Raw genomic sequence first — 27,284 nt, forward strand, 5'->3', positions numbered from 1 at the left:
AATAAATCAAGCAGGTAAGAGGTGAGAGAAGGTGCCCAGAGGAAAATAAATGGATGTCAACTTCCCTGTTAATTTGAAATGGTTGTTGTTGAAAGAAAACAAGAAGGGAAAGAGACAGAGATTGGCAGGGGCGAAAGAGCGTCTGTTGCTCATCCTGATAGACCCAGCTCGGTCATTCATTACTCCCTGAACGCCAGCCGGTGTCAGCTATATTACTGCGAAGCCGTTGCTGACTGACGGCCACGAGTGGGGGGAGAAAAATGCTGGATGCCTCCGGAGAAAACAAGGAAGAGGCTGTTGATGGATGGGTGTGTTTGACCCAGGCAGGGCGGAAGGCAGAGATGGGTCCCTTCCAGATGAGACAGGGAGCAGGCAGAGTCTCTGCCCCTCTGATCGGAGCGTGCCAACCCTGTCAGCATGAGAGGCATCTCGCTAAGTTTTCCCCGTTGGCACCTCCATCAGTTGTGTCAAAATAGGCACTCTCCATATTCAACAGATAAAGCTGGACCTTGTGTGATGGGAATATAGAAGCTTCACTGAGTTTATGACAGCCCTGATGTCAGTGTGAGGCCAGATACCCCCCTGATCTCTGTAGCACCCCTAAAACAACGTCATGGCGGTATCAGACAGCCTCGGTGAGATTTAATGGAACAAGACCTTGCATACACAAAATATCTTGTATTTTCAGATTACGGTATGTGTTGTCAGATGCCACATCCCATTTCTTTGTCTTTGTTAACTGAACATATTTAACCATGGCATGAAAATAGAAAATATGCAAATATGCTCCTTGGAAATAGCTGATATTGTGCATTATGTGCCATTAAAAAATATTTTATCTTCATTAAATCACAACAATACACAAACACAATGTGCTTAAGGCAATAATGCACAAGGATCCTAATTTTTCAATGTTTTCTTATTGAACACAACCATTAAAAATGTACAATGCTGTAGGAAATAGCAGTGATCCCATGTAGTTAATACAGTAGCTCGTCAAACCTCTTTTGGCCTCTATGAATTTAGTCAAGACTTTCAGTCACTATAGGTCAGACATGCACGATGTTAAATGTGGTCATTCTATACATGTTAGATCTGAGCTTTGAATGGGCCACTCCAAAAGGTGGATTTCTTTATTTATTTACTGTATATACAATGCTGTTTGATCTTTCCACAGAGCAGCACTTGCTGTCAGATTTAATATGCTACCATTTTGGAAAGAAGCAGATTTAATGTTAAATACTATACACAATATATGTAGTTTATGACCCCAGTCAATCAGCCCTAACTGAACATTAACTGTAATAAGTCTTCATCCCTAACGTTGTTATAATGTAACCATTTGTAAACATAAAGTAGAGATAATCTCCTTCAAACCACCTCTCTGTAGTCAGATCAAAGGTCATAATCTGACCTTTTTCTAACTCTCTTATGAGGCCTCCACACATTAGTTCTTCCCCTATATTGTTGATGACATTTCCTCCTCCAGACAACACTGTAGGCGGGCAGGTATAAATTGTAACCATGCAGTGAGACCACCGACTGCTAGTTCCAGGGGACCAGCAGATGTCCTAATGGTGTCATTTCAATTTCACTATTCATATTTTCCTTTTGCACAAACATGTGACATATTTGATACATCCATAGTGGGCAGTAAATTCAGCTCATAGGGAAACAAACATCAAAGACAGTGAAAGCCATATGACATCACACGTGGTGCTGGTCTGTATAACTTATTTAGTCTTTGGTAAACTTTGTGGACACAATCACACCTCAAAATGTCCAATCTTATTTAATTTTAACTTTATACATTTTTCCAACCTGCAGACTTTTTCTACTAACATGAGAATAGTTATATTATCTTGGTTAGTTTGATGGGGAGATTTTTGTTTATTTTGTTTTTGTTCTTCCTTTTTTCATAAGCTGTTCCTGCATTTTTGAAATGTAAACTATGTTGGCTTCAATTGTGGGACAAAGCTAAATAAATCAGTCAATAGTTAACACACAGCTTTAGCCTTGCTGGCCCACTTTGGCTTAATATATTACAACTGGACATATAGTCAAGTCTTTTCCATCCATTAACCTGTGCAGATAAAGAGGTAATAGACATTTAGAAAATGTGTTTTCACATACTTGTTGTGTGAAAAAATTGCTTTTAGATTTTTTTTATCTTTTTTTAATGTATAAAGCTATTTGATTTAAAACGTGCATTTTAAATATACAAAAATGATGATTTTTTTTTGTTTGTTTATTTCAGTCATTTCCAAAATAAGAATTAAAAATACAAAATAAATGAAAGAAAAGAAAACAACAAATAAACATGAAGTTAATGCTAATATTGCATTAGACCAAAATATATAAACAAAACAAGACCGAAGGTGTAGGCTGAACCTTACCTTATTGCGCCTACCCTTTTATAATCAATTTCTGTCAGCTCCTACATATACCGATACAGAGCAGTAAATCATTTAAAAGAAAAACAGTTCATATACTTTTTGTATTTTGAAAACATTCAGTATACTGCAGAGACCAATTATCTATTTAAGTTAAGACACTTACATAAACACTATAATATGATCATACTTAATGAGCATCTTGTTCTTCAATATTTTTTTTAATATTTGGTATGTACTGCACTGTTTAATTTCCATTTCCAAAACATTCCACAGATTAACCCCATAAACTGAAACATATCTATGTTTGACATCCGTTCTGTTCAGTGACAACAGGAAAAAAACAACCTCTGAAGGCATGGGTTGAAAATTAGTTTGGGTCTTTTAAGGAAGTACATTTGTGTGAAGTGTTGCTTCTGTTACATATAAATAGACCATAAAAAGTCTTTCTTTCTTTGTTTGTTTCTTTTTTTCTTTATTTCTTTATGGTCATTAAACAACTGACATGCAAAAAGCTGTGATTCACAATAATATCTCTAAAAAACACACACAGACAGCCATTAATTCATAACTTATAAATATACATATATATACGTTAATTGCTTTCTTAAAAAAAAATCTATACAGGTAAGGAAATAAAGAAAGAAAACATTTACTCCTAATTGATGTCCAATCGCTGGTGCAGGAACTCGTGACGTATCTTATTCTGACGTCACTTGGTTGACGATTGCGGAAGAAGCAGCTGCTTCACCAGTTATCTCTAAACCAAAACAGAGCACATATCTCCGTATTAAACCTCCGGGAGTCGGAAATACTCCTAGACATTGAGTTGACTGTCTTCGGCTATTTTACCTGTTATCTCTCTGTGTGTAACAGACGACTGAGAAGAAGCTAAACTGAGATGGAGGTAAGGATGTTGACTGTCGAGGGTTAGCTTCAGCTAAAGCCTGAATTATAGTTCCGCGTTAAATCGACGCAGAGCCTACGCCGTAGGTTACGCGGTGACGCGCACCCTATGGCGTAGGCTCTGCGTTGGTGTAACGCGGAACCAAAAATCAGCCTTAACATCTAGTCGCATCTCCAAGTTGTTTAAGTTCTGTGTGTTTTCATTATTTCTAATTCTGTAATGGTTGATTTGATTGTCACGTTTAGTTCCGCGGGTAACAGTAAGATGCACGTTGTATGTTCCCATTTAAGTGAATTCTGGTATTTAAAAACATTACACATGAACATGCATTAATCGTGTCACATAAAACTTTATTATGAATGTGAACATTCGTGCTGTTTTCCTTTCTCCTCCTCCATTCAGGGGACTTTGATAATCGATATTTAAAGTTATTTTTTCAGTATTTTCGTAATAAAACAAAAATTGTTTCATTCCTAAACCATGCTGAATCTGTCATGCTTTGATTTTTAGAAGTAAAAACAAATCCCTGTGAAAGCATTTGTGAGTTTTTTCAAATATATTATAAGTTTATAATTTCCTGTTTTTCCTGGGTCTGAAAAAGGATCCTGGTGGTACTGGGGCCGAGTCTGTGACTCCATCACCAGCAGGTGCATCCAAATCAAAGGTAATGTACACACACACCGTTCACATTCTTATATGTACGTCAGCTTTAGCATAAAGCCATTTTAATATGATCTACAGTAGGGCAATGCCACATTGTTACCTCTAAGCAACAGTGTCCACAGTTATTTTCAGGTACTCTAGTTTCAGAGGTGTCAAGTAACAAAGTACAAATACTTCGTTACCTTACTTAAGTAGAAATTTTGGTTATCTATACTTCACTGGAGTAATTATTTTTCAGACGACTTTTTACTTTTACTCCTTACATTTTCACGCAATTATCTGTACTTTTTACTCCTTACATTTTAAAAACAGCCTCGTTACTCTATTTCATTTCGGCCTTTACTAAAAAAACTATCCAGTTAAATTGCTCCATCCGGATAGAGTGAATTTGGTTGTGGTTGTTTCAGATGTTCTTGTCCAGTTTTGTTCTTACATCCGTTGCCCTCAGATTCCTGCAACTAAACTTGGATGTACATTCCAATAAAGGTTAGGATAAATGATAACATGCCTCTGAAGTTTGACTTTTTGCACCATTACAATACTTATAGGCAATTAGTCATCATTTCTTCTGCTCTCTGAAACACATGTTAATGCTCAATAGTACACATATATGGTTCTTTAATATATTTACATTATACTAAGATGCATTCATTTTCAATGGCTTTTGTCCTTAATGGCTTTTTCCCCCTTACATTACTTTTACTTTTATACTTTAAGTAGTTTTGAAACCAGTACTTTTATACTTTTACTTGAGTAAAAAACTTGAGTTGATACTTCAACTTCTACAGGAGTATTTTTAAACTCTAGTATCTATACTTCTACCTGAGTAATGAATGTGAATACTTTTGACACCTCTGTCTAGTTTCCTCCCACAATCCAAAAACACACATATTTGGTTGATTTAATGTTCTTAATTGCTCGTAGGGTGGACATGATAAGTTTTGTGGTTGTTGTTTGGTTGTTTTTTTGGGGGGAGGGAGTGTTGTTTTTTTTTATTTTTGTCTCTGTGTAGCTTTGTGATGGACTGGTAACTTGTCCAGGATGTACAGTACAGACCAAAAGTTTGGACACTTCCCCATTTGTTTGAATAAGAAGGTGTGTCCAAACTTTTGGTCTGTACTGTAAACTACCTTTTGTTTGATGATAGCTGTGATAGGCCCCAGTGATCCTGAGCAAAATGAAGCATGTACAGAAAATAAATGACTACTTTAAATGCATATTTATTGATGCTGTTTTTTTTCCTTCTCGTCTCAGTTGGACACACTCTCCAAAGATGACCTCATCAAATATGCCAAAAAACAGATAGCCACCATGCAAAAGATGAAAGCCAGATATACAGGTAGATATTAATGCTGTTTGCTGTGTGAGTCTGTGGCCGTGTGGACTAAGAGTGAACAAGATTGTGATGTGACTTTGTTTTCTTAGATTTGGAAAAAGAAGTTGAATCTCTCAAACAGCAGTCCCAAAAGAGTAAAGGGAGTTTGGACGATGCCTCCTTGATACAGGTTTGTATCACATTTTCTGTCTTATATAGATCCCACATTATTAACATGCTCGTCTCTATTTTCACTCTTCATCATCTTTATTGGTGTGCACTAGGAGCTGACTGAGAGGATGGATGCCTTACTGCTGGAGAAGGCAGAAACTCAGCAAAACCTTGCACTTTCACGTAAAGAGCTAGAGAGGAATAAGCAGCAATCCAAGGTGAGATACAAAACAAATGTGTTGTATAATACCAACCCTATGCCTTTTTGGTTTAAAAAAAAATTATCCAGGATTTTTTGAACATTTTTAGCTCTGTACATATCTGGAGTCTATGATGGTACCAGGTTGTTGTAACACCAAAACGTATGTTATTTTGTGCAGGATGATTTAACTGTGCTTCAGAGAGAGCATGAACATGTAATGGAGGAGCACCAAAGGAAGATCAAAGCCCTAGAAACCACCATTGAGGAATCCCAATGCAAACACCAGGAAGAAGTGGCTCATTTCCAGAAATTACTGAAAGAGCGAGAGGAGAGTGACAGAGAGAGGGAGAGTGGAAGAGAGAAAGAGCGCCAAACTGATTGTGATAGTGCAAAAAAGAACGCAGAAGAAGCTAGACATTGCTTAGAAGCTGAGCTGGAAAACCTTCGAGCTGAACTGAAGGATATCCAAGAGACAAAATCCCAGGAAGTCGGTGAGTTACAGGAGAAGCACCAAAAGGACTTGACAGAGGCTCAGCAGGAGGTAGAGAACTTGAAAGAGGAGCTGGCTCAGAAGAGTCTGCAGCACGAGGAGGAAATGAGAGCTCTGGAGGAGGACTGTGAGATCGAGAGGGAGCGTCTCCTGATGCTCCACGAGGAGCTGACTGAGCAGCTTGCCCTCAAAGGTACAAATGTTGTTCAGCTAGTGTTTTGTGTTGGTGATTTTACCTGTGTGAGCAGTAGGCCTAATACTGTCTTTATATAATGCTAAGGTATCACTCTTGGATCGAAATAATTCAAGGGTTTTATTAATATTATTTACAGAAAGCTTCCTGCAGGATGTTCAAGAGGAGGATGAGGAACCTGCCCGTGGTTCAGGGATTGCCAAAATGCTGGAGTTGTCTAGAGCCAGTCAAGTTGACTCCAGTAATTGTGAAGGAGAAGAAACGGAGATCAGCAAGCTAACAGCAACACTTGACGATCTTCAAGCCCAGAACACCATGTTGCAGGATGAGCTCACTCTGATCAGTAATGTGAAGGGTGAGCTTGAGGCAGAGCTGGAGAGAGCCAGAGAAGATTTTCAAATGGAAAAAGAGGAGCTGGAGTTCAAAATCAATGAGATGCAAATGGCCAAGGATGGTGCTTCTACTGAAGGTGTAATGGTAATTAATCCTGACCAGCAAGACCAGCATGTAGAGCCATTTACCAGTTCAACCCAAGACCAAAACTCCCAGCACAGCGAGGAGCATCAGAACCTGAACCAGGAGTTGAGAGTCCAGTGTGAGGAACTGATCAGGGAGCGAGACACCGTCATAGCTGAGTGTCACCGCATGGGGGACATACTTCGCAGCGTGGAGACAGAACTGGGTGAGAAGACAAAAGACTTTGTTGTACAGTTTCAAGCCATGAAGGAACAGGGGGATAATAAGGTGCAACACCTTGAGGATGAGATGGAACAGCTCACTCGAGAGAGGGATGAGCTGCTGGCGAGGATGAGTGAGGTTGTTGAGGAGAAAAGCTCTCTGGTGGAGAATGTGCAAGACCTTAAGCAGAAGCTGGAAGGGTCACCTGCTGAGAACCAGAAACTTCTGTCCTCTGTAGAGGAGCAAACAGCTTTAGCCTGTGAGTTGAAACAATCTGTCGAGGATCTGACGAGACAAAATGAAAAGATTGTGTCTGAACTGGAGACAAAGGAGAACATGGTTCAAGATTTGAAAGAAGCGTTAAACACACTAAGTGAAGAGCGGGACAATATACAACACACACTGAAGCTCAAAGAAGATGAAATGCAAAACCTGAACGATGTGAAACAGAAAGAAATTGAGAAGCTCATGGAGGAGAAAAAAGAAGTGTTTTTGCTTAGCGACGAAAATGAAAAGCAGCTGAAGAAATTAAAAATAGAGACAGAGGAGAAACTGAAACATCTAAAGGAAGAGAGACAACATGTAGAAAATGGCCTGAAAGAGAAGCTGGTAATCAGTGAGGAGACGCTTTCCACGCTGAAGCTAACTATCAAAGATCTAACCACAGAAAAGGCTGCCCTCCATCAGAATTTAGAGGATGCTTTATCGCGGCTGTCGAAGTCTCAGGAAGACATGGAAATGTTGAGCTCAAAGATGGCAGCCCTGGAGGCTCAGCTGGCGCAGGCAGCTTCTGAAAAGCAACTCCTAGAAGCAAAGCTGACTTCGCTGACGGAGGAGACAGAGCAGGCCTGCACCTCCAGGCGAGCGCTGGAGGAAAATCAGTCTGAACTGCTCAAAACATCCACTGAAGAGATCGAGGAACTCCGAACACGCGTTGATGAGCTGGAAGAGGAAAAGAGCCTGCTGAAGCGCACCCTCAACGAGGCCCAAGGGGAGAGAGGATCGGAAGAAGTGCAGGACTTGCAGGCTCACATCACAGACCTCGAAATGGAGAGAAATCTGTTAAGAACCAACCTGGAGGAAGGGGTGAAGAACACTGAGCTGATGCAGAAAGACCTCCAAGATATGACATCAGTTAACGAGAAGTTGAGTGAAGAGAACCAGAGACTACAGGCTGAAATCTGTCAGTTATCTGAAAAGGAGAAAGAGAAGATGGAGAAGGGGATTGAGAGCTTGGAAAAAGAGAGCGGACAGCTCAGAGAGCAGCTGACAGAGAAGGAGTCGCTAATCTCACAGCTGCAGAGCGAAATGGCTTCTCTCCAGGTGGGTGGGGCACGATGTCTGTTTACCTTCAGTCCGTCAGAGTTGAGTTTCTCACATCGTCAGTCATGCAGTTTATGAAAAATACCGATTCCTTTTTTATTAATTCATAAACAAATACTGACAACAAAAGGAAATTAAAAATTAATAAATTAAGGGTTTTTTTTTTTTCCTTTTCTCTTTTTTCCTGCAGTCAGTCTCCCAGGCGTCTCTATCCTGTGAGGATAACGCAACCGATGAGATGAAAAAGAGAACAGGTGCCACGATGGCTCATATTTGACTTTTTAATATGTCCATTTATAAAATGTTTTTCATCATGTGTCCCACGGAGTGGAAATATGATCTTGATACATTTAAGTTAAACATGTCACACTCTGTCTTCTGGTAACCTCATCTTCCCTCAGCTCTCCTGGAGAATGAAATCAAGGAAAAGGATGGGAGGATCAACAAAATTAAGGCAGTTGCTGTGAAGGCAAAGAAAGAGCTGGACATCAGTAAGAAAGAGGTAGTGTGGATACATTTAAACTGTTATTTAGTCGACAAAATGAAAACGGCAGCTTAACCAGTTATATTTTCTTATTGCAGTTCAAACTAAACAGGAAGATTGATATTAAAATAAACTCTAAATTACAAACATTTCAAGAGAAACCATTTCCGTTTTAGTTTTTTATAGGGCTGAGATCTCCAGTGTCCTGATGTGCTCACACTTAGCTCTTGCTTCGGCAACGTTTTCAAGAAACTATTCAAGAAGGGTTTCTGTAAATCTCACATTTCAAAAGGACTTTTAAGTCTTTGAACAGTTTATTCACGGAAGAAGCAGGACAGGTCATTTAGGCAGCAACACCAGTGCTGGTGACATAAGGAAACTCAAAAATCAATCAATAAAAGCTTGACCATGTGCTGGACACTGGTCTGGAGCTGATTATGCAAAGAAGAGTCTTGCATTAGTTGCAAACATAACAAACAACACTGCACATTCTCTACACAACTTGGTGATTAAACACAGGAGTGTCTTCAGGCAGAGACACAGGCCGTTACACTAGATTACTCCTGTCCACATCAGTAACCATCTGCAATGAGAAGGACTTTATCAATGAAATATTTTCCACTGCAATAATTTAACTTTCCTTTGGGGATTAATAAAGTCTTATTGAACTGGTAGAAGACTGTTGCTTATCTATTCAAGCAGTATCAGCCTGAAAAGGAGTATGTATTAAATAATATAATTTTCAATGTCAATTATTTGTCTTTCTTTCAATATATAGTTTTATAAAAGGTCATGAAACTGGCTAATTGTTTATTTTCTTTTGCAGGTTCTTGCGCTCAAAGAAGAAGTAGAGTCACTGAAGGCAGAGAGGGAGAAGGTGAACAGCTCTATGAAAGATATCATCCACGGTGCTGAAGGCTATAAGGTAGGTCAAAACTGAATTGGTAGAAGATTTTAGACAGTTTTAAACCAAACATACAGTGATAAATAAGCCTACATGAATCAGTGCTTTAACAAGTTAATAACTATAGTACTATTAATGAAAAAAATGGCTTGTCCACCATTATTCCTTTGATCCCTTTTTGGATGATTTGATATTTCAGATGCATCATATCAGCTCACAAAATGTTGTTTTTTTTATGTTAGTGTTAATTGTAGGCAATGTGTTACATGGTTAATCAAAAGACAAACCCGAACACAACTTATTATTTACTTGTTGTTGTCGTTTTCCTTCTTGGCTCATTGAAGAATCAGAACTGTCAAGAACGTATCCGGATGTAGCAAGTGTTTTTCTCCATAGCAAAATCCCAGTTTAACCTAAGCTGAAATAAATCTGACAGAGCTGATTAAACATTTGACTCGCGTCATGCATTCGTGGTTCAGTATTTTGCTAATTGGCAAGTGGGAATCCTGCCCTCTTTAAAACAGACTTTGCAGGCGGCATCATTCCCAGCGGTCTCCACAAACAGTTCCCAGACTGCACCGTGCTCCGCAGCTGTGTCTCCATTAAAAAATAAAAACCACTCTTTTGTGTCTAATGAGGTTTTTGTCACAAACTGCGATGTAAACTTAGCTGCTATCTGAGACGCATAGTGTTTGCCTTCACGGAGCTGTTCATCCGACCTACGGAGATGAATTTCCAGGATCTGAGAGGGTGCGTTTTGTGTGTGTTTAGAACTTGCAGATAGATTACGACAGGCAAACAGAGCAACTGGATAAGGAGAGAGAGAAGGTGGAGACAGCTGAGAGAGAGATTGCTGAGCTGACCAAACGACTCAGCAGTGCTGTCACACAGGTAACTGCGATAACGCACTCAATCACTTGCACGCACGCACACACAGACCCATTACCACTAACACAACACACAAAATGCTCTCCGCCTCCAGTAAATCTAAACAGCCAGGCTTTGTCCAGTAATATATCTCTGCAATACCTAAATCATAACTCAGTTTTCATATGATTTGCAGAGGGTCATTTGAGCCAGCAACACTTTTCCAAGATAAATCTGACAACCCAACGCCCACAAATAGCCCATCAGATGTGACTGGGTGAGCAAGGGAGAGATTGTTTTTATATATACTCCTTTCCCCCAGGCCCATAACTGTCTCTTTCCAATGAGAGAACAGGCAGGTAAATGGAGCGGGCTGTAGCTTCCATCTGCCGCGTGCGGGTGCGACGCCGCTTTTCTGAGACACAGTTTTATTCTCATATGGTTCTCAGGGGAAGCACACAGACTGAAGCTAGCCAGGGATCTCCAGAGTACACCCCAGCATCTCTCTTTCGCAATCATAATTTCAGGTATTGGCTGACACATTATTGGAGATAGCTGCTGCTGCTGTTGGCGCTGGTTTAGTGTTCCTTGATGAGAAAACCCACAGAGGCTGCTGCTGTCAGATGCGCATGGGTGATCGTCAAAAGCGTTCTCGCAGGTGTCAACCATATCCTTACAAACAAGTAGATTCACGCCATACAAACGATTCATCACCACTGTCCTCAGTTGTCCTTGATTCCTCATGGATAAAACTATGAAAACCCATAGCACAAATCATCAATATTCTTCCATTTATGTTGTCATCATTAGGTTTAATTTCACCCAAAAATAATCTGGGGTATTTCTCCATTTGCAGAAGGAGACACTGAGCAGTGAGAAGGAGGACCTGCTGGCCAGTTTGGAGACTTTGAGGAGCACATTGAGGCAGCTGGAGGCCAAGAACCAGGAGCTGCAGAAACAGACAGCTACTCTGGACAGAGACCTGCTGGCTGAGAGGGTGATGAAAGAGCAAAAGCTGAAGGTAGAAATAAAGAGAAATGGATGCTTTTAACTGGCTCTGGTCAACTGGTTTGAATTGCAGCCTATTGTGGAATATGACAGTGGGTGGATGCCAGCACATTTTTACACAAGACATTTTACTGAAACTTGACTAAACTACAAAACTACCGTTTTGTAAAATAATTAAATATTTTTCAGGCTTTTCTAAATGCTTTCATAATTACACCAAAATCTACACTGACTGACGCTCTTGTGTGCCTTTCCAGGACTTGTCATCTGCCGCGAAGGAGCTGGAAGAGCTGACAGCTCAGCTCCGCAAGCAACAGCAGCAGTCTCAGCAGGCCGCTCAGGAGCTGGAGCAGCTACGCAAGGTACGAACAAACACGTGCATTCACACAAAAGTGCTTTTCAGACGGCAGCGTATCCCAGAGGGCCAATCCAGACCAGCGAGTGAACTGCTGATGGCCGGCCTGAAGCCACAGTGTCACCTCGCAGACAGAGAGAGAGAACAATTGTAGCCCACAGAACAGGAGCTGCTGTGACGTTTCCACTAATGGAGACCGACATAGTGCAACAGTGTACATGAAAGCCACCCAAGGGTCCACTTTGTTAATGCGGCGTAAGGCATACCAAGCTTTTTTTGGGTTGTTTCTGTCGCTGATTTAAAAAAAAAAAAAAAAAGCAGTTGAAGATATTTTTCTGTTCTCTATATCTTTGAAAGATTACAGAAGACTTGAGTAGTTGTAGGTTTCAGAACATTTTCTCAAGGGAATAACCCCCATAATAATTTAAAGTTATTATGGCAAACATTGCTAGAGTTGAAAAGGTACAACAACAATAACAAAGTCTTGATTTTGGAAAGGTAAAATCTAGGCACCCTGCTTGAGTTTACGATGTATCAGAAGATTTCACGTTGTGCCTGTAATTGTGTGTAAGCCATTTGCAGCTGAACAAGAAGCATTTGCAGTCACATTTTTCAGTCATGGATTCACACTTCTACGAGAACAGCACAGTCCCTGTCCATCTGTTTTAATAAGAACATGTGACATCATCTGTGAGGCTACAGATGAAGTCACAGTTCCTTGGAGGATGTTGCCCAGCAACAGGAGTTGAGTTATGCTCTGCCATTAGCCCTTCCCATTGATCACAACAGGAGCCCCAGAATGAGACAATCCTCTAATTTAGTTATACATGTATGTCTTCCTGTGACATCACACCAGACAAGTAGAAAAATGATCTATGTCGAAGGTTAGTGTTGTGAGTTTCTAACAAAATAGTTATTTTAATGGAACAAGAGTCTTTGTTAACACATTTGCTTTGTTTCTGGTGATGATGTACTGTGTTGACTCTGCCTCTAGGAGGCGCAGCAGAGCTCCCTGATGGACATGGAGATGGCCGACTACGAGCGTCTGGTGAAAGACCTCAACGGAAAACTCGCAGAGAAAGACGAGTACGCTGAGGAGTTGAAGGCCCAAATAAACACACTCACACAGAAGCAGGAGACACTCCAGAAGGAAACTGGTATGGAGCATGTGGTCTTAAGTCATTTATTTATGATTGTAAAACCATAAAAAACTATTATTTTTTAACTTTTATGGAAGGGCAAACATACCTGTACCTGTCTTTTTCCACACAGGCAGCAATTAAATGGCATCAGATTTTATGTTGGTCTGTTTAAAAGTTACTTTGCAACATAAAAATATACCAACAGCTGTAATCGTTTTGTTTGAATTCTGCCTCACTGCACTACTTTCAGAAACATTATCTTTGCAATTTAGGTTATTTTTACTTTTATGCAGAAAATAATGAAGTCATGTGAAAGAGACAGTAGAGATAAACCTCAGATAAACAACATATCACACATTACTCTGTGCCATCATTTTTTTTTACCAAAAATTGTGCAAAAATGCAAAAGCCAGAAGCTCTGGACTTTGACCAGAGCGCTGCAACCTCTTGAGTCTTTTCTGTTTTCCATCATTTTTTTGATCTTGGCATCATTGTCTTCTTGCATGATACCTACCAAGCTTCAGCTGTCTGACAGATGGCCTCAGTTTGGACTCTTCATTAAACTTGATATAAAGGGGAGTCTGTTGATGACTCAATGACTGCAAAGGGTACAGAACCCGTGGCTGCAAAACAAGTTCAAATCATCCTCCCTCCACCGCCGTGCTTGAGAGGTGGTATGTGGTGTTTGCACTGATATGCTGTGTTTGGATTTTGCCAAGAGTGGCACTGTGCATTATGACCAAACATCTGCACTGGTATGTCTAGGGGACGGACCTCCAGAAGTTTTTGGTTTATGTAGATGCAGCTTTCCAACCTAAACTGGGTTTTATTTTGTTCTTTTAAAAAGGTTGTCTTCTGGGAATCCTTCCAAGAATGAACACATTTGAAGTCATTTTCTTACAGTAGAGCATATTAACTGAGGTCTGTGGAGTCTGAGATGTAGCTTTTGGATTTTCTTGCCCATTTCTCTGAGCATCACTAGTCTGACCTGTCGATGAAATATCTTGGACATCTGCTCCTGGAAAGATTGGTGACTGCCTTGAAGATTTTCCTATCCTAAATAATCCGTCTCACTGTAGAACTGCTGATCATAAATCAATCGAATGCATTTTATTAACAACACTTAACTTCTACTGGCTTAAATTTCCTGTATGACGATAATGATTTACTTAGTTTTTTGTTTTTAAACTCTACTTTTTTTTTCATGTTGGCTTAGTTTTGTTAGATAAATAATGACACACATGTGTGTCCCCAGAGCTTTTAAAGTCCCAGCTAGACCAAGAGGAGGAGAAGACGTCAAAGATGAAGCAGCTGCTGGTGAAGACCAAGAAGGATTTGGCCGATGCCAAGAAGCAGGTTTGTGTGCGGTTTATTTCTTTAAGGTGTTTCCCAAATGGTGTCTTATTACTGTGAGCAGGATTACTGTCTGGTGAATGTAAATAGTGCTTTGAGGTCACTGTGGGGAAGGCACCGGAGAGGTCAGAAACAGTTCATCTTTTGTGGGTGCTGATCTTATGCAGTGTATGCATTTAATGTTTCACCCTCTCTTTGTGTTGATGTTCATACGTGCAGGAGAGCTCCCTCATGATGCAGCAAGCGTCTCTAACAGGAGAGCTGGAAGCTAACCAACAGCAGCTAGAAAGCTCTAAGGTCCTGGAACTGACACTTCTCTGATATCACTCTTGATAATATGTCCATTTTAACAAGCTGAGAATTTGCTCATATACAGGGTACATATTTAAATGAGTGTGTCTGTGTGTTTAGATTGAGATGTGTGAGCTGACAGCTGAGCGCCATCGTCTGCAGGAGCAGCTGAGGTCTGCACTGGAGCAGCAGCAACGAACCAGCAGCTCCCTGCAGCAACGCATCCACAGTCTGCAGCAGGAAAGAGACACTGCTAAGGTATATAGTTTGAATTTTCCCCTTTTTGTTTGAACAACATCCCCAGTAGCAGCTTTATGAGGCTGACGGGTACTGCTTAATGTTGGTTGAGCAGTAACTTGTGAGGTGCTGTAGCTTTATAAGACTCATTCAACTTGGAAAATTCATTGAAGGCTTCACCAGCACGACGGAGCATAATAAATGGGGCTTTAAATCATTACTTTATTATTGTGAATTCATTCTCAAACCTGTGTAGTATCAGCAGTGCTTTAAGAAGTACTCTTGTGATGTTCTTAGTACCAAAGGTGACAGATGTGTGACCAACACTCCGTAAAACATTTTGTATTTTCCTTCAGACTCTCTTTCTATTTAGATGCATAATCCGGAGTTTACTTCATTTCATTTATTACGTTTTATGTTCCTGATTGGTTCACCTGTAATGAATAGAATTGACCTTCCTAGGATTAACAAGATATTTATGATTTTGATTCGGAACAAGTACAGCTGTCAAACGTTTTTAATGTGCGAATGACTCAAATGTTTTATCACACTACTTTTATTTTATTGATTGGATCTCTAAGACATGTCAGTAAATTTACAGTTTTTCAGTAACTATAAGTGTTACCTACAATCGATCATCTTCAATCAGAACTGTAACAGATAATAGTTTTGAACTTCTTATAAATAAACAGTTGAATGGAAGTGTAAGTGTCAGACATCCTCAAGGAGTGCTGACTGAACTCGTCTCAGAAGCAAGATTTTTCCCCGCGGTTGATCTGTACTGTATCAGCTGAGCTCTTTCCCTACAAAGGTGTCCAGCCAAGTCACAGCCATGAGTCTGCAGGGGTTTTCTTTCTGTTCTCCTTTCAACTGTTCACCCTGCACCATTTATCTCATTTATTCTTCCATTACTTTTCTATATCTTGTAACCACGCACTGTTCCACGGTTCAAACCAGCTGCCTTTGGAGCTTATACTTCAAATTATCAAGAGCTGGGAAAACACATTAAAGGCAGAGATGTGTGACAGAGAATAGAAAGTGAACAGGAATAAAAGAAAAGGTGGTTTCCATTAAGTGAGAATTAACTCTCGTCCTGCAAAAAGTTACTGGACATGCAGAAGTGACAGGGTTTTATGTCAGCTATTCTGCCAAAATCCTTTCTCTTTTAATCTGTGAGTTCATTCATATTGTTCTTAATGTGTGTGTTGATTCCAGACCGAGCTGCTGGCAACAATGAGCGAATTTGAGAGCTATAAGGTGCGAGTCCACAACGTGCTCAAACAGCAGAAGAATAAAACCAGCACTCAGAGTGAAGGAGACTCGGCCAAACTGGAGAGGTGAGAGCAAAACGCAGGCGACTAAAGGCTTTGGAGTCTGAAACACACAGCTTTGGAGGCAGTCTGTTTAAAGACAGAAATATGCAGTTAACAGAGACGTATTTGTGGTGTAGCGTTGACACTGTTTTCCAGCTCATTAGATATTAAATTAAACAGTAAGTGCCCTAAACTGCCTTAAACCTGAAGGTGTTAATACATCGGAGTATTTATAAAAATATCCACATCCTTTTGTAGTGTTGAAGTCTGTACATAAATAGAGCTACTTTTTAGTGTTTTATCATTTGATGTCATTCTCAAACACCTTTAAGGATGCATAATTAATTTTATTGTTGGAATGAGCTATGAAAAATCTCCAAATGTGTACAAGTTTGTATATCCTAATTGGAGTTAGGATTTAAATAATGGCATTACTCGGATAAGATGATAAACATTTAAAAGTTGATACCACTGTTAGAAATCAAAGTAACTTATAAATAGCTTTTAACCATCTTTGAGTTTAACAAGATAACATAAAGATATTTGTGATTTAACAAAATACCTGGTTACCTCACTAAGATACAGATAAATATAGGAAATGTCACTAAAAATAATGAATGGATGGATGGATGGATGGATGAATGAATGTTGTAATAGTACTAATAGTAGTAGTAGTAGTAGTAATAATAATAATAAAGATAATAACAATGACAACCTGTTCGAAAAGGGAGACGCAAATCTTATTCATTCATTAATAATCATCTTTCACTTCCTGCAGGATTTTTACCATGATACATAGTTTCTTTATTAACAATGTATTCAGTAAATACACAGATAAAATTTTATATTTACATATATAAATACACACACTCAGACGTACATACGTATAAGTATATTCATCTTTATGCATAAATATGTACCCTCTATATGGAGTGAACAGCGTTCTTCATCCTTGTATTTAGTGTAAATCATATTATTATTCCACTTTTAAAGCGGTTCATGCTTGGACATCTTTTATTTTTATATTTAATCTATATTTAATTCTATATTTGTTAATTTAATTCACTCCACAAATGGAAAGACAGAAACTGTTTAAAGTTGGAGGATGTTTGAATATTAACTCCCCTTTCAGTTTATTTTTGCTTAAAAAAAAAATAACAGTAGTTTCACTTTGAAGATATTAAATTACAGAAGCATGATACGTTAAATAATTATATGTAGTATCTGCAATGGTTAAAAAAATAATAAAAAAAAACACTGTAAGAGTAAAGTGAATTTGTGTGTTGCTTTCAGGGAGCAGTTGTCCTCTCAGGTGGAGCAGATCAGGAGCAGACTGTCGGAGAGCCAGCAGAGCCTCCAGAGCAGCACGGCAGAGCTGCAGCAGCTTCAGGCTGAGCATGACACGCTTCTGGAGAGACACAACAAAATCCTCCAGGAAACTGTCAGCAAGGAGGCTGAGCTGCGAGAGAGGTGAGCTGTTGTTTTTTTTTTAATCCTATCTTATCTAGAATTCCTTGTACTACCATGTTATCAGCATACCGTATGACTCACATTACTTTCATTATAATTTCATATAATTTTCATTATAAAATGTTGGGACCACCTTATTGCACCTGCCAAATACTCAGAACTGAGCAGTGCCTAACCCCTCTTCTTTTGTTTGCACCTCCAGGCTTTTGTCACTGCAGTCAGAAAACGTGGCCCTGCGGTCCGAGCTGTCCCAGGCTCACACTGACCTGTCCTCCCAGATCGAGACCCAGCGGCAGACCTACAGGGAGCAGCTGAGGAAGCTGCAGGACGACCACCGGGCCACTGTGGAGACCCTGCAGGGACAGCTGACGCGTGTGGAGGAGCAGCTTTTCAACCTGCAGAGCCAGAACAGTAAGAATACAAAGTGGGATCATAATCTTGAGTCATGTAAACAAGCCATCAATAAAAAGAAGCTGAACTACGGACAGGTTAGATAAAAGCTGCATTTCTTATCTTTCTAAGCCCCTAGAGTGGTTCTAAAAGTGACCTCTGCTCAGACAGAAGTTCTCAAGAGGAGAAATATAAAGAGAGCCTTCAAAGCATCAAGTGTTTTTATAGCATTGAATCTTTCTGTCTTGTTTGCCTTTCCCTTCCATGAGAGGTATGATGGGAGGCAGAGAGGGAGCAGAGAGGGGGCATCAGTGTGTTTATTAGTGGAGCAGCACTGAGAGCTCATTCATCACCTCCCACACAGCTGCCCTCTGGAGTCTAACAGCAAATACACTCAGTAATGACTAGGAAAGGCGTGTGCGTGCGTGAGCGCGTGCGTGTGTGTGTGTTAGTGTCTCCTCTGTCACTTCAACATGACCAGGTGTTGGCAAGACTCCTCAGCTCCGTTCCCGCCTCACAGTGTGGCAAACGGCTCACTGTGGCATCTGGAGACACTCGTCATTAGTGTCTCTCACACACGAGTGCCAGGATCAGCTCGACGTCTGCTGCCAGAGCAGGCTTTTATAAAACTAATATCTGAACCAGTTTATCCCCGTATTTAGATTTAACGCAAGCTAAAACGCAGGTGGATTCAGCATCAGTGTGATTTTTCCTGCAGTATTTGGCAGGTGGGTCATAAAACCACTAGGCTCTGGACAGTTTTACTTTTTCAATAAATTAGATACAATAAACAGTGAAATTAATTTACAGCCATGTGGGGGGGGTTCCTTTAAATACTGCAGTTTTATTTCTCGGGAGATAATAAAAAAATCTTAAAAGTCGTTATCATTTTTTTAAATAAAATAAATACAACAGATGAGCAGCAACATATTACACAGTGTCATTATTTACTGAATAAGAATTAAAGTGCAGAAGGAGTGTGGAAAAACCAAGTACACCCCAAGATTCAGTAGTTTGTTCACTCGCCTTTAGCAGAAATAACTTCTGTGTATGATGCCATCAGTCTCAATTTTCAGCCCACTCTCCTTTACAACAATGCTTCAGTTCATCGATGCGAGGTGGTACTTGCACTTTCCATTTCACATGACTGAATAAGGAGTTTGATGTTCTGCCTGAATTATTGCTTTTTTTTTTTTTAAAGTTCATAAACTGCAAATATCAATTCCAGCTTCAGTCCTTAATAACCCAGAAACTGGTGAAGGTAGCAGTTTTATAACTGCTGTCTGGCCTTTTTTAAGACTACTTTTCCAGGACTTGCCTGACTTTTTTATATACTATTAAGTATTTTTTCTTGTAAGTTGAGTTATTATTTTTTTCAGTGGTTTCTTCAACAGCGATGCTTGACAAGATTACGGTAGGTTGAATACGAATACGTGTGCACATTGTCTATCGGCTTGCTGTGTTTATTGTGTGTCGGGAGTAGGGGGAGAAAAGCAGATGTTGGGAACTTTTAAATTGGCTAAATAAGTATTTTGAGTATCAATGAGGCCCTCTTCTGGTCGAGAGCCCCATCATTGATACCACCTCCCATGATATAGCAAGAGTTGCTCCTCTCACTGAGGTCGTGAGGCTTTCAGACTGGAGATGAGTTGATTGCTCAAGTCAGGTTTCCTGGCTCAGTTCTAAAAACATGAATAACAATCCTGAGTTTCTGCCCTGTTTGTAATCAAATGTCTTGTGTGTCCTTCTCATTCTTCTCTTCACATTTGTGACTGTTTATGCCAACAGAACTGAATAAGATCTGAAGTTGTTTGGTGCCCCCTCATGTCATAATGGAGTAGGATACTGTCTCACAACTACTGCAAATTTGTTTTAGGTTCGGGCATGCTATGAACAGGTTAAAAGGCACAGCAAAGGGAAAAAAAGCATAAAAGAATTTAAAATTACCTTTAAGTCATTAAACCTTGCTGCTTTCAAACTTGGAAATAGGCACAGTTTGATAGCAGCAGGACTGCCATAACTTTTGTTCCCCTTTGTTCAGCATTAGTAATTAATTAATTTCCCTTTAGGGATTAATAGAATATTTTTGAATCAAATTTAGCAAAATCACTTTCGTGTTTTCAGGCAACCATAATTTAATTAAGAACATTCTGTTTTGAATTGTTAAATTTTCCGTTTTTAAGCTTGTTTTTGTGTGCAACCTCCTCTGCTGACTTCAGGTTCCGTCTCGGTCCAGTCCAGCCGTAAGCCCCTGACATCGGATCCTCAGCGCAGAAACGGTGATCAGAACCAAGCGGGGTTGGGACTGTTTGCCTTCAGTGAACTCCAGTCTATGGCTCGGGAGGAAGGGGAGGGCATGGAGACCACGGAAACGGAGAGATCTTCCCCAGCTCACACTCCCCTGCCCTCACTGGAGCAGCTACTCACATCTCCAGATCCCAAACAAGGTTCGTTGGAAAGCAGAGATGGATTCAGATCAGTTTGGCTTATAAAAGCAGCATACATTTAAATGTTTACCAATTGATAAAATATTTTGCCCAAAGAATAGATGGTGTACTAGAAAACAGGTTTATTTTTATAGGCTTACCATCATTTGACAGAGGCTTACTTTTGATAATCATCAGTAATACGTTAATAATGAAATACAGTGATCATACAAAAGCGGACGTTTTAGCTTGCGTTTTTTATTTTTTATCTTTTGTAGAGCCGTTTGTGTGGACGGTGGAGCCAACTAAAGAAGAGTTAAGTGAAAAGCTGAGCACAGCCACCCGCAGCATGGAGCATATGAACAGTCTCCTGCATGAAACTGAGGCCACCAATGCTGTCCTCATGGAGCAGATCACGGTATGTGTAAGGGTTAAAAAAAATAATATAAATAATAAAGAAAAATGTTACTTTTCATTGCATTTAAAAACTATGTGCTTTTATAGCTATTTTTGATTTAAAGGGGACCTTTAACGTATATAAACCCTCAGCCTGCCAACTCAGAGAAGGAGGAAAGCAACCAAATTCTGCAGTGTCTGTACAGCCGCCCGGATGAGCCATCCAGTGTGATGTGGCTTCTACGAGCCGTTCAGATTCTACTCCCGTCGTTACGTAACAATGGAGTGATTTACTGTACATAGGTCGGGCTCCGATGCGTGAAACCACACCCACAACTAACTCCACCGGCCGGAGCTTCTGCCATTTTTCCTTGGCGGTGTATCGCGTCATTCAGGCAGCCAATCAGCACAGTGCCTCATTATCATAGCCCCACCCACTCAGAATCCCGCATACAGGACTGTCTCAGAAAATTAGAATATTGTGATTTTCTGTAATGCAATTTAAAAAAAAAATGCCATCCATTCTGGATTCATTACAAATCAACTGAAATATTGCAAGCCTTTTATTATTTTAATATTGCTGATCATGGCTTACAGTTTAAGAAAACTCAATTATCCTATCTCAAAAAATTTGAATATTATGGGAATTCTAATCTTAAAGCAATATTAAAATAATAAAAGGCTTGCAATATTTCAGTTGATTTTGTAATGAATCCAGAATGTATGACATTTGTTTTTTTAAATTGCATTACAGAAAATAAAGAGCTTAATCACAATATTCTAATTTTCTGAGACAGTCCTGACTCCTGTAGAGAAGGAGGTTAGAGAATGGGAAGATAAAGACGTCACATGGCTCAGAGGCTGAATTTCTCATTTATTTAGCAAAAACAATCAAAAGCTTGTTTTTAAGACATTCAAGGCCTGTTTAAAATAGGTATTAGATGCCATAATTTACACAAGTCCAAATTAGATTTCAAATATTTTATTTCCTTTGAACAGAAATGATCCAAAACACACTCAAGTATTACTTTGTAAGTCATCTTCCCTCTTAAACGGGTCTGTATGCACCAACAGTGGTATCAAACAGCCTGGTGTTGTTCACGGTTCCTTCCTTGTCCAGAAGAAAGTAGAACTTGTGTCCTTTGACTCTGAGCGGGATGAATGACGGGGACTCCTGCCTGTGAGCGTGGCACGCCACCTGGGCCAGCGGGACGGTGATGGCCCGGCCCCGGCCCGGTCCCAGCGGGGACTGCGTGCGGACCGTGACGGTCCTGCCGCCCCGGTGCAGCACCACCTGGCTGACGGAGCGCCGGCAGAACAGCGCGGCCAGGCCCACGATGCCCGCCCCCACGGCCAGGCAGCCCACCGTGAAGCCGTACCTCCAGGCGGCCGAGCCCAGGTTCACCTCGAAGCTCCCTATCCCGGCCAGCCCCATGGTGGTGGTGGTGGCGGGCCGGGGAGCGGCTGCCCCGTCCCCCGCGGGTCTGGCTGAGGTGTCCCTGAGGCCGGTGAAGGCGAAGTGAGCCAGGGACGTCCAGAACACCAGCTGCCCTCCGCAGAACAGCGAGAGCAGCCGGAAGAACCGGGTTCTGTCGTGCTCGAACAAAGCCACATCTCTGGGTGGTTGAGTGGAGAAGCCGCGGCCTGGGGGGGTTAGTTTCCCCCTGTAGGGTGCAGAAGCAGCGACCCAGCTGCCCGGGGACACATGAGCCACATCTGCACGTCTCCTCGCTGTCTGATACACTCCTGCCTGAGCCTGCCTGCAGGAATACTGCAGCGCCCCGCGCAGCACGCACTCTAGGCCCATAGCTCCTAGATTTATGCTACTTTCTCCCAAAAGAAACTGGGCATCTCAGGGTGTTTAATGTTGTTCTGCTTCAAATGTCTAACTCCTATGTACCACTGGAGTCCCCGCCGTCCTCCAGGGCGCCGCCATAGTTGTTGTGTGTGACGTAAGACGTTAGGAAGGACGCGTTAAGAGATCTCGCGAGATAAAGGAGCATAGGGTTTATGGACGTACACAAGTTCCCTTTTTGTAAGGCAAGGCAAGTTTATTTACAGGACTGTCTCAGAAAATTTGAATATTGTGATAAAGTTATTTTCTGTAATGCAATTAAAAACACAAACATGTCATACATTCTGGATTCATTACAAATCAACTGAAATATTGCATTGCAATATTGCATATTATTTTAATATTGCTGATTATGGCTTTCAGCTTAAGAAAACTCAAATATCCTATCTCAAAATATTAGAATATTTCCTCGGGCCAAGTTAAAAAAAAAAAGAATATAACAAAAATGTTTGATTTTGTTTTGCTGTTATAATTTTTTTTTTTTTTTAACTTGGTCTGAGGAAATATTCTAATATTTTGAGATAGGATATTTGAGTTTTCTTAAGCTGTAACCCATAATCAGCAATATTAAAATAATAAAAGGCTTGCAATATTTCAGTTGATTTGTAATGAATCCAGAATGTATGACATTTTTGTTTTTTTAAATTGCATTACAGAAAATAAAGAACTTTATCACAATATTCACATTTTCTGAGACAGTCCTGTATATAGCCCAATTCAACACAAGGTAATTCAAAGTGCTTTACATCAACATTAAAAGCAACAACATATAATTAGACAGTAAATAACAAATAAAATGAAATAAAATTATGAGAAAAGGTAAAATAATAAAAAGCACAAGTTGCTGAAAACTAAGGGCAGTAGAGTACAGCAGGTACACATCTCATTCACGGTTTTCAGAAAGTATTTCATTTAAGAGTACGCTTAAATACCAAATAAATGAAATGATAAGAAAAGAGGTAAAATAATAAAAAGTTGTTAAAAGTAAGGGCAGTAGAGTACAGCAGGTAAGTATTTAATTTCTGAGTACGCCTCAGTAAACGGTAATGTAATGTATAAAAATAAATAAATTAGTTTAAAAGTGAAAAAGTTGCATATAATGGATAAGTAAATGTCAATAAAGATTGAATTAAAAAAATCATAACTATTTGAACCTCAGTTCAGGTAGGTCACATGAACCACTGTGAACTGGGTCACAATGAACAGTACGTGCACACTTGCACAATCTGCACACTGCTTTTTTTTACTTCTTTTTTTTTTAATCTCCACTAGGATACAGTCACTGTTTTCTGCTTTTTATTGCATTTAATGAATTCTTTTTTTCTCAGTTTACCCTTGGCATTGCTGGTAAAGTTGCTTAAAAAAACAAAACAATATTCTATACTAATTATATTTTCTTATACAAACTTGTATTTGTGTATTTCATTTCAGTTTATTTATTAGAAAAACTAAATGTGGGGGGAAAAAAACATTAAAACTTTGGTCTTTGTGAAACTTGTCATTTTTCTGTCCCAGCTGTTGAAGAGTGAAGTACGACGACTAGAACGAAACCAGGAGCGGGAGAAAAGTGTGGCCAATCTAGAGTATTTGAAGAACGTCCTACTGCAGTTCATTTTCCTGCGGTCTGGCAGTGAGAGGCAGGCGCTACTGCCCGTCATTCACACCATGCTGCAGCTCAGTCCAGAGGAGAAGAGCAAACTGTCTGCCATTGCACAAGGTATACAGCAGAGAAGCACAGGCTGTGGAGTAGGGCTTGCTATTACGTCAAATCAACTGTGGACACCTGTCCAAGTGACCTAAGTGCTGCTAAACCTGCCCAGCATGCACAGTAACAAAACAGAAATGCAAATTCAGAGAAGTGAAAAATGAGTCAAACATCCTACACTCTAGTTCTTGACTGTTTTTCCTCTAGTTTATTTCTAACCAGGTGTTCTTGGTGCTTCTTCCTGCAGGCGAGGAAGAACGGACCGGGTCTCAGGGCTCAGGTTGGACCTCCTACCTCCACAGTTGGTCTGGGATCAGATAGACATCCTGAAAAACTGGGAGCACACAGCGGTGACATTACTGAGCCTTCTTTCTGTGAATTGCTCCAGAAAATAGTGACAGTACAGTTGCAATAGTCACAAACTGGGGCATTTATAATATCACTTAGATGCAGTAGAGGAGACCAAGGAATGTATTAGAGAAAATAGATATATGGTAGCGATGAAGAAAACCAAAATATTTGAACTTAAAGTGCAATACATTAGTCTAATTACAGTCAACTGACAAATCTCTGTCTTACTCAGTCTTATTACCATTGGGGTATGTTTAATAAATTAACATTGGTACACTTACTGGAAGGGCACAAGGCATTATATAGCACCATCATTAACATATCACACAACTTGCATACTATTCCTTACATTTTAGAAACTACGCTAGGACAACATGTACGAATAGGGATTAATGAAGGAGACAAATGTAGACTGGTGTAATATTACTTGAATGTTATTGGGATGGTGTACTGTGGAATTCAGTATATGTCATAGACTTTTGGTGTATAAGTTCTTTTGTTGCAAATCGCATTTCTGTAAATTGTTCAAGGGCATTTTGAAATATTTTGACTGTTGAGTTTGTTTCTCTGCCTTTTAAAGGCAGCCTTTCCTTTCAGCATTCACATATAATTAGTTCGATTTAAAGATAAATAAAAAGCAACCCTTTTTTCTTTTTTTTAACCAGCTGTTGCCTGGACGGTTAAAATTACCTTAAAAATCTTTTAATGCAGCTCACTTTGGAAAACAACTGGCTTTATTCTTCACTAAAAGTGGCTTACATTAGTAGTTAATAAGTATGTTATGATTTAAACACTAAATCAACAGTGGGGTTTATTTGTTTGTCATTTTTATCAGAAATGTGTTCTAGTTTTCTAAAGTATCTAATATTGAAGGTTTAGCTGGCTATCAAAACCAACAGAATGTTGTCATTTTTGTTGTTTTTTTTCTTCTGACTGGCAGTTTTTCACTGTTGCCTCATATTTTCTCACATTTCATTGCATTTTGATCCATTGTACTCTGTAACAATGTTTGTTTTGTGTCATTTGTTGTTACTGTTAATATTACAATGAGTTATTCTCACGGATGAAGAATGGTGCCCATGACAGCAAGCTCATCTGCCGTGCTGAGGTGCCTTTGAGCAAGACTTCCTGTCCTCATGGAGGAAGTTTTCAGACATCGTCTTCCTATGGATTTGTACTTTGCCGTTGAGCTGGAAAAAGGAGAATAAAAGCACCAATTAAATGCATTTTTTCTCTTCAGAAAAAAACAAGAAAGATTATTTTTCTTTTCTTTAACCCAGTGGTAGCTTTGTGGGATTCATCCATCACAAGTGAATGTATTTTTATCTCACCTTTTATATCCATAGTGGTAACTATCTGCATTAATGTGATTATCAAATCATTCAAAAACCTGCCATGTTTGTCTTCATGTAAAACATTGTGAGTTATACCCAACTGTAAACAAAAATCCAGTGAACAATATCGGGAGTAACCAGTGTTTATTTAGAACTCATAACACATTTTAATTTGCAGCCAATGATCGTGGAATTTAACCAGAATTTTGTCCTCAAGCAAATTACTATTCTACGTGTAACTAATGTGAATAAGCAGTTTGACTTTACAGGTCTTCCTCTTCCAGTTATTGAACACAACAAAGCGAAGGAAGGGTGAACGAATAAATCTTATGAGGGATTTCGGTGCAGTTTGTCTGGGATGTGCACTTTTTTTTCTTTTTCTTTTTTTTGTCCCTTGCTCTGAGAGTCCTCATCCTTTGCGGATGAAAGGGGGCTTTCCTTTTAAGGAAATAAATGTGGTTCGGGTATAATGACGTAAGCAGAGGAGGAAACATAACATAATAGCAGCTGTGTGCTGCAGAAAATGAATGTCAACGTTATTCCTGCCTGAGGAGAAGCGGCAATATCAGTTTGAGCTCTATTAGGTCTAATACTATTGTATTTGACACATTCTCCTCTGTAATCTTTGATGTTGTAAAATGTTACCCGTATTTTATTTTGCTGCATCTTGCAGAGGAGACGATAAATGCAAAATTGTCTGTTTCATCGGTGTCTGCAATAAAACTTGGACATTGCAGAGAAAATTACGCATCAAAAGTGAAGGTCCAGTTTCACCAAGAAACCCAGTCGCCATGATGAACTTCTGAAGAGTTTTTCTGTGTTTTACAAAGAAAAAGTCTAGAGTTTTGATTTATCACGAGCTGAGTAGCAGTTTCATTAAAACAGAATACATCACCGCGGCAAGAATTAGTCCAACAAAAGACGTGTAAATATATGTATAAAATATATAAAAATAAAAAGATAATAAAAAAGTATCACCTAAAATTACTTTTTTGGGTGGGATTTTCTGTTTCCTGACAGTGAAAACTCAAAATTTAATTCAGGAGGATCTCGCAGACTGAATGGGGA

At 39.7% G+C, this 27,284-nt stretch overlaps 2 protein-coding genes across 3 annotated transcripts; one reads left to right on the forward strand and one right to left on the reverse strand.

Moving 5' to 3' along the window:
• The first annotated feature begins 3,123 nt into the window (after window positions 1-3,123).
• Window positions 3,124-26,991, forward strand: LOC133446060 (GRIP and coiled-coil domain-containing protein 2). 2 transcript variants are annotated; one of them, XM_061723795.1, is made up of 24 exons: window positions 3,124-3,300; window positions 3,902-3,964; window positions 5,218-5,302; window positions 5,389-5,468; window positions 5,563-5,667; window positions 5,830-6,334; window positions 6,474-8,335; window positions 8,526-8,589; window positions 8,737-8,837; window positions 9,646-9,744; window positions 10,495-10,614; window positions 11,447-11,611; window positions 11,856-11,960; window positions 12,948-13,110; window positions 14,351-14,451; window positions 14,668-14,745; window positions 14,860-14,997; window positions 16,192-16,313; window positions 17,583-17,759; window positions 17,962-18,170; window positions 20,369-20,596; window positions 20,854-20,993; window positions 24,342-24,543; window positions 24,779-26,990. In XM_061723795.1, exons 1-24 carry the CDS (start codon window positions 3,295-3,297, stop codon window positions 24,850-24,852), a joined length of 4,992 nt encoding a protein of 1,663 aa, XP_061579779.1. In that variant the 5' UTR covers window positions 3,124-3,294; the 3' UTR covers window positions 24,853-26,990. The 2 variants fall into 2 exon arrangements, with proteins under 2 accessions (XP_061579779.1, XP_061579780.1); XM_061723796.1 differs by lacking the exon at window positions 11,447-11,611 and having other exon boundaries at window positions 24,779-26,991.
• tmem223 (transmembrane protein 223) lies at window positions 21,904-22,940 on the reverse strand. The gene has a single exon (XM_061724524.1). The coding sequence runs from the start codon at window positions 22,776-22,778 to the stop codon at window positions 22,020-22,022; it is 759 nt and encodes a 252-aa protein (XP_061580508.1). The 5' UTR covers window positions 22,779-22,940; the 3' UTR covers window positions 21,904-22,019.
• Window positions 26,992-27,284: the final 293 nt, after the last annotated feature.

The sequence above is a fragment of the Cololabis saira genome, chromosome 6, assembly GCF_033807715.1.
Source record: "Cololabis saira isolate AMF1-May2022 chromosome 6, fColSai1.1, whole genome shotgun sequence".
NCBI lineage: Eukaryota > Metazoa > Chordata > Actinopteri > Beloniformes > Belonidae > Cololabis > Cololabis saira.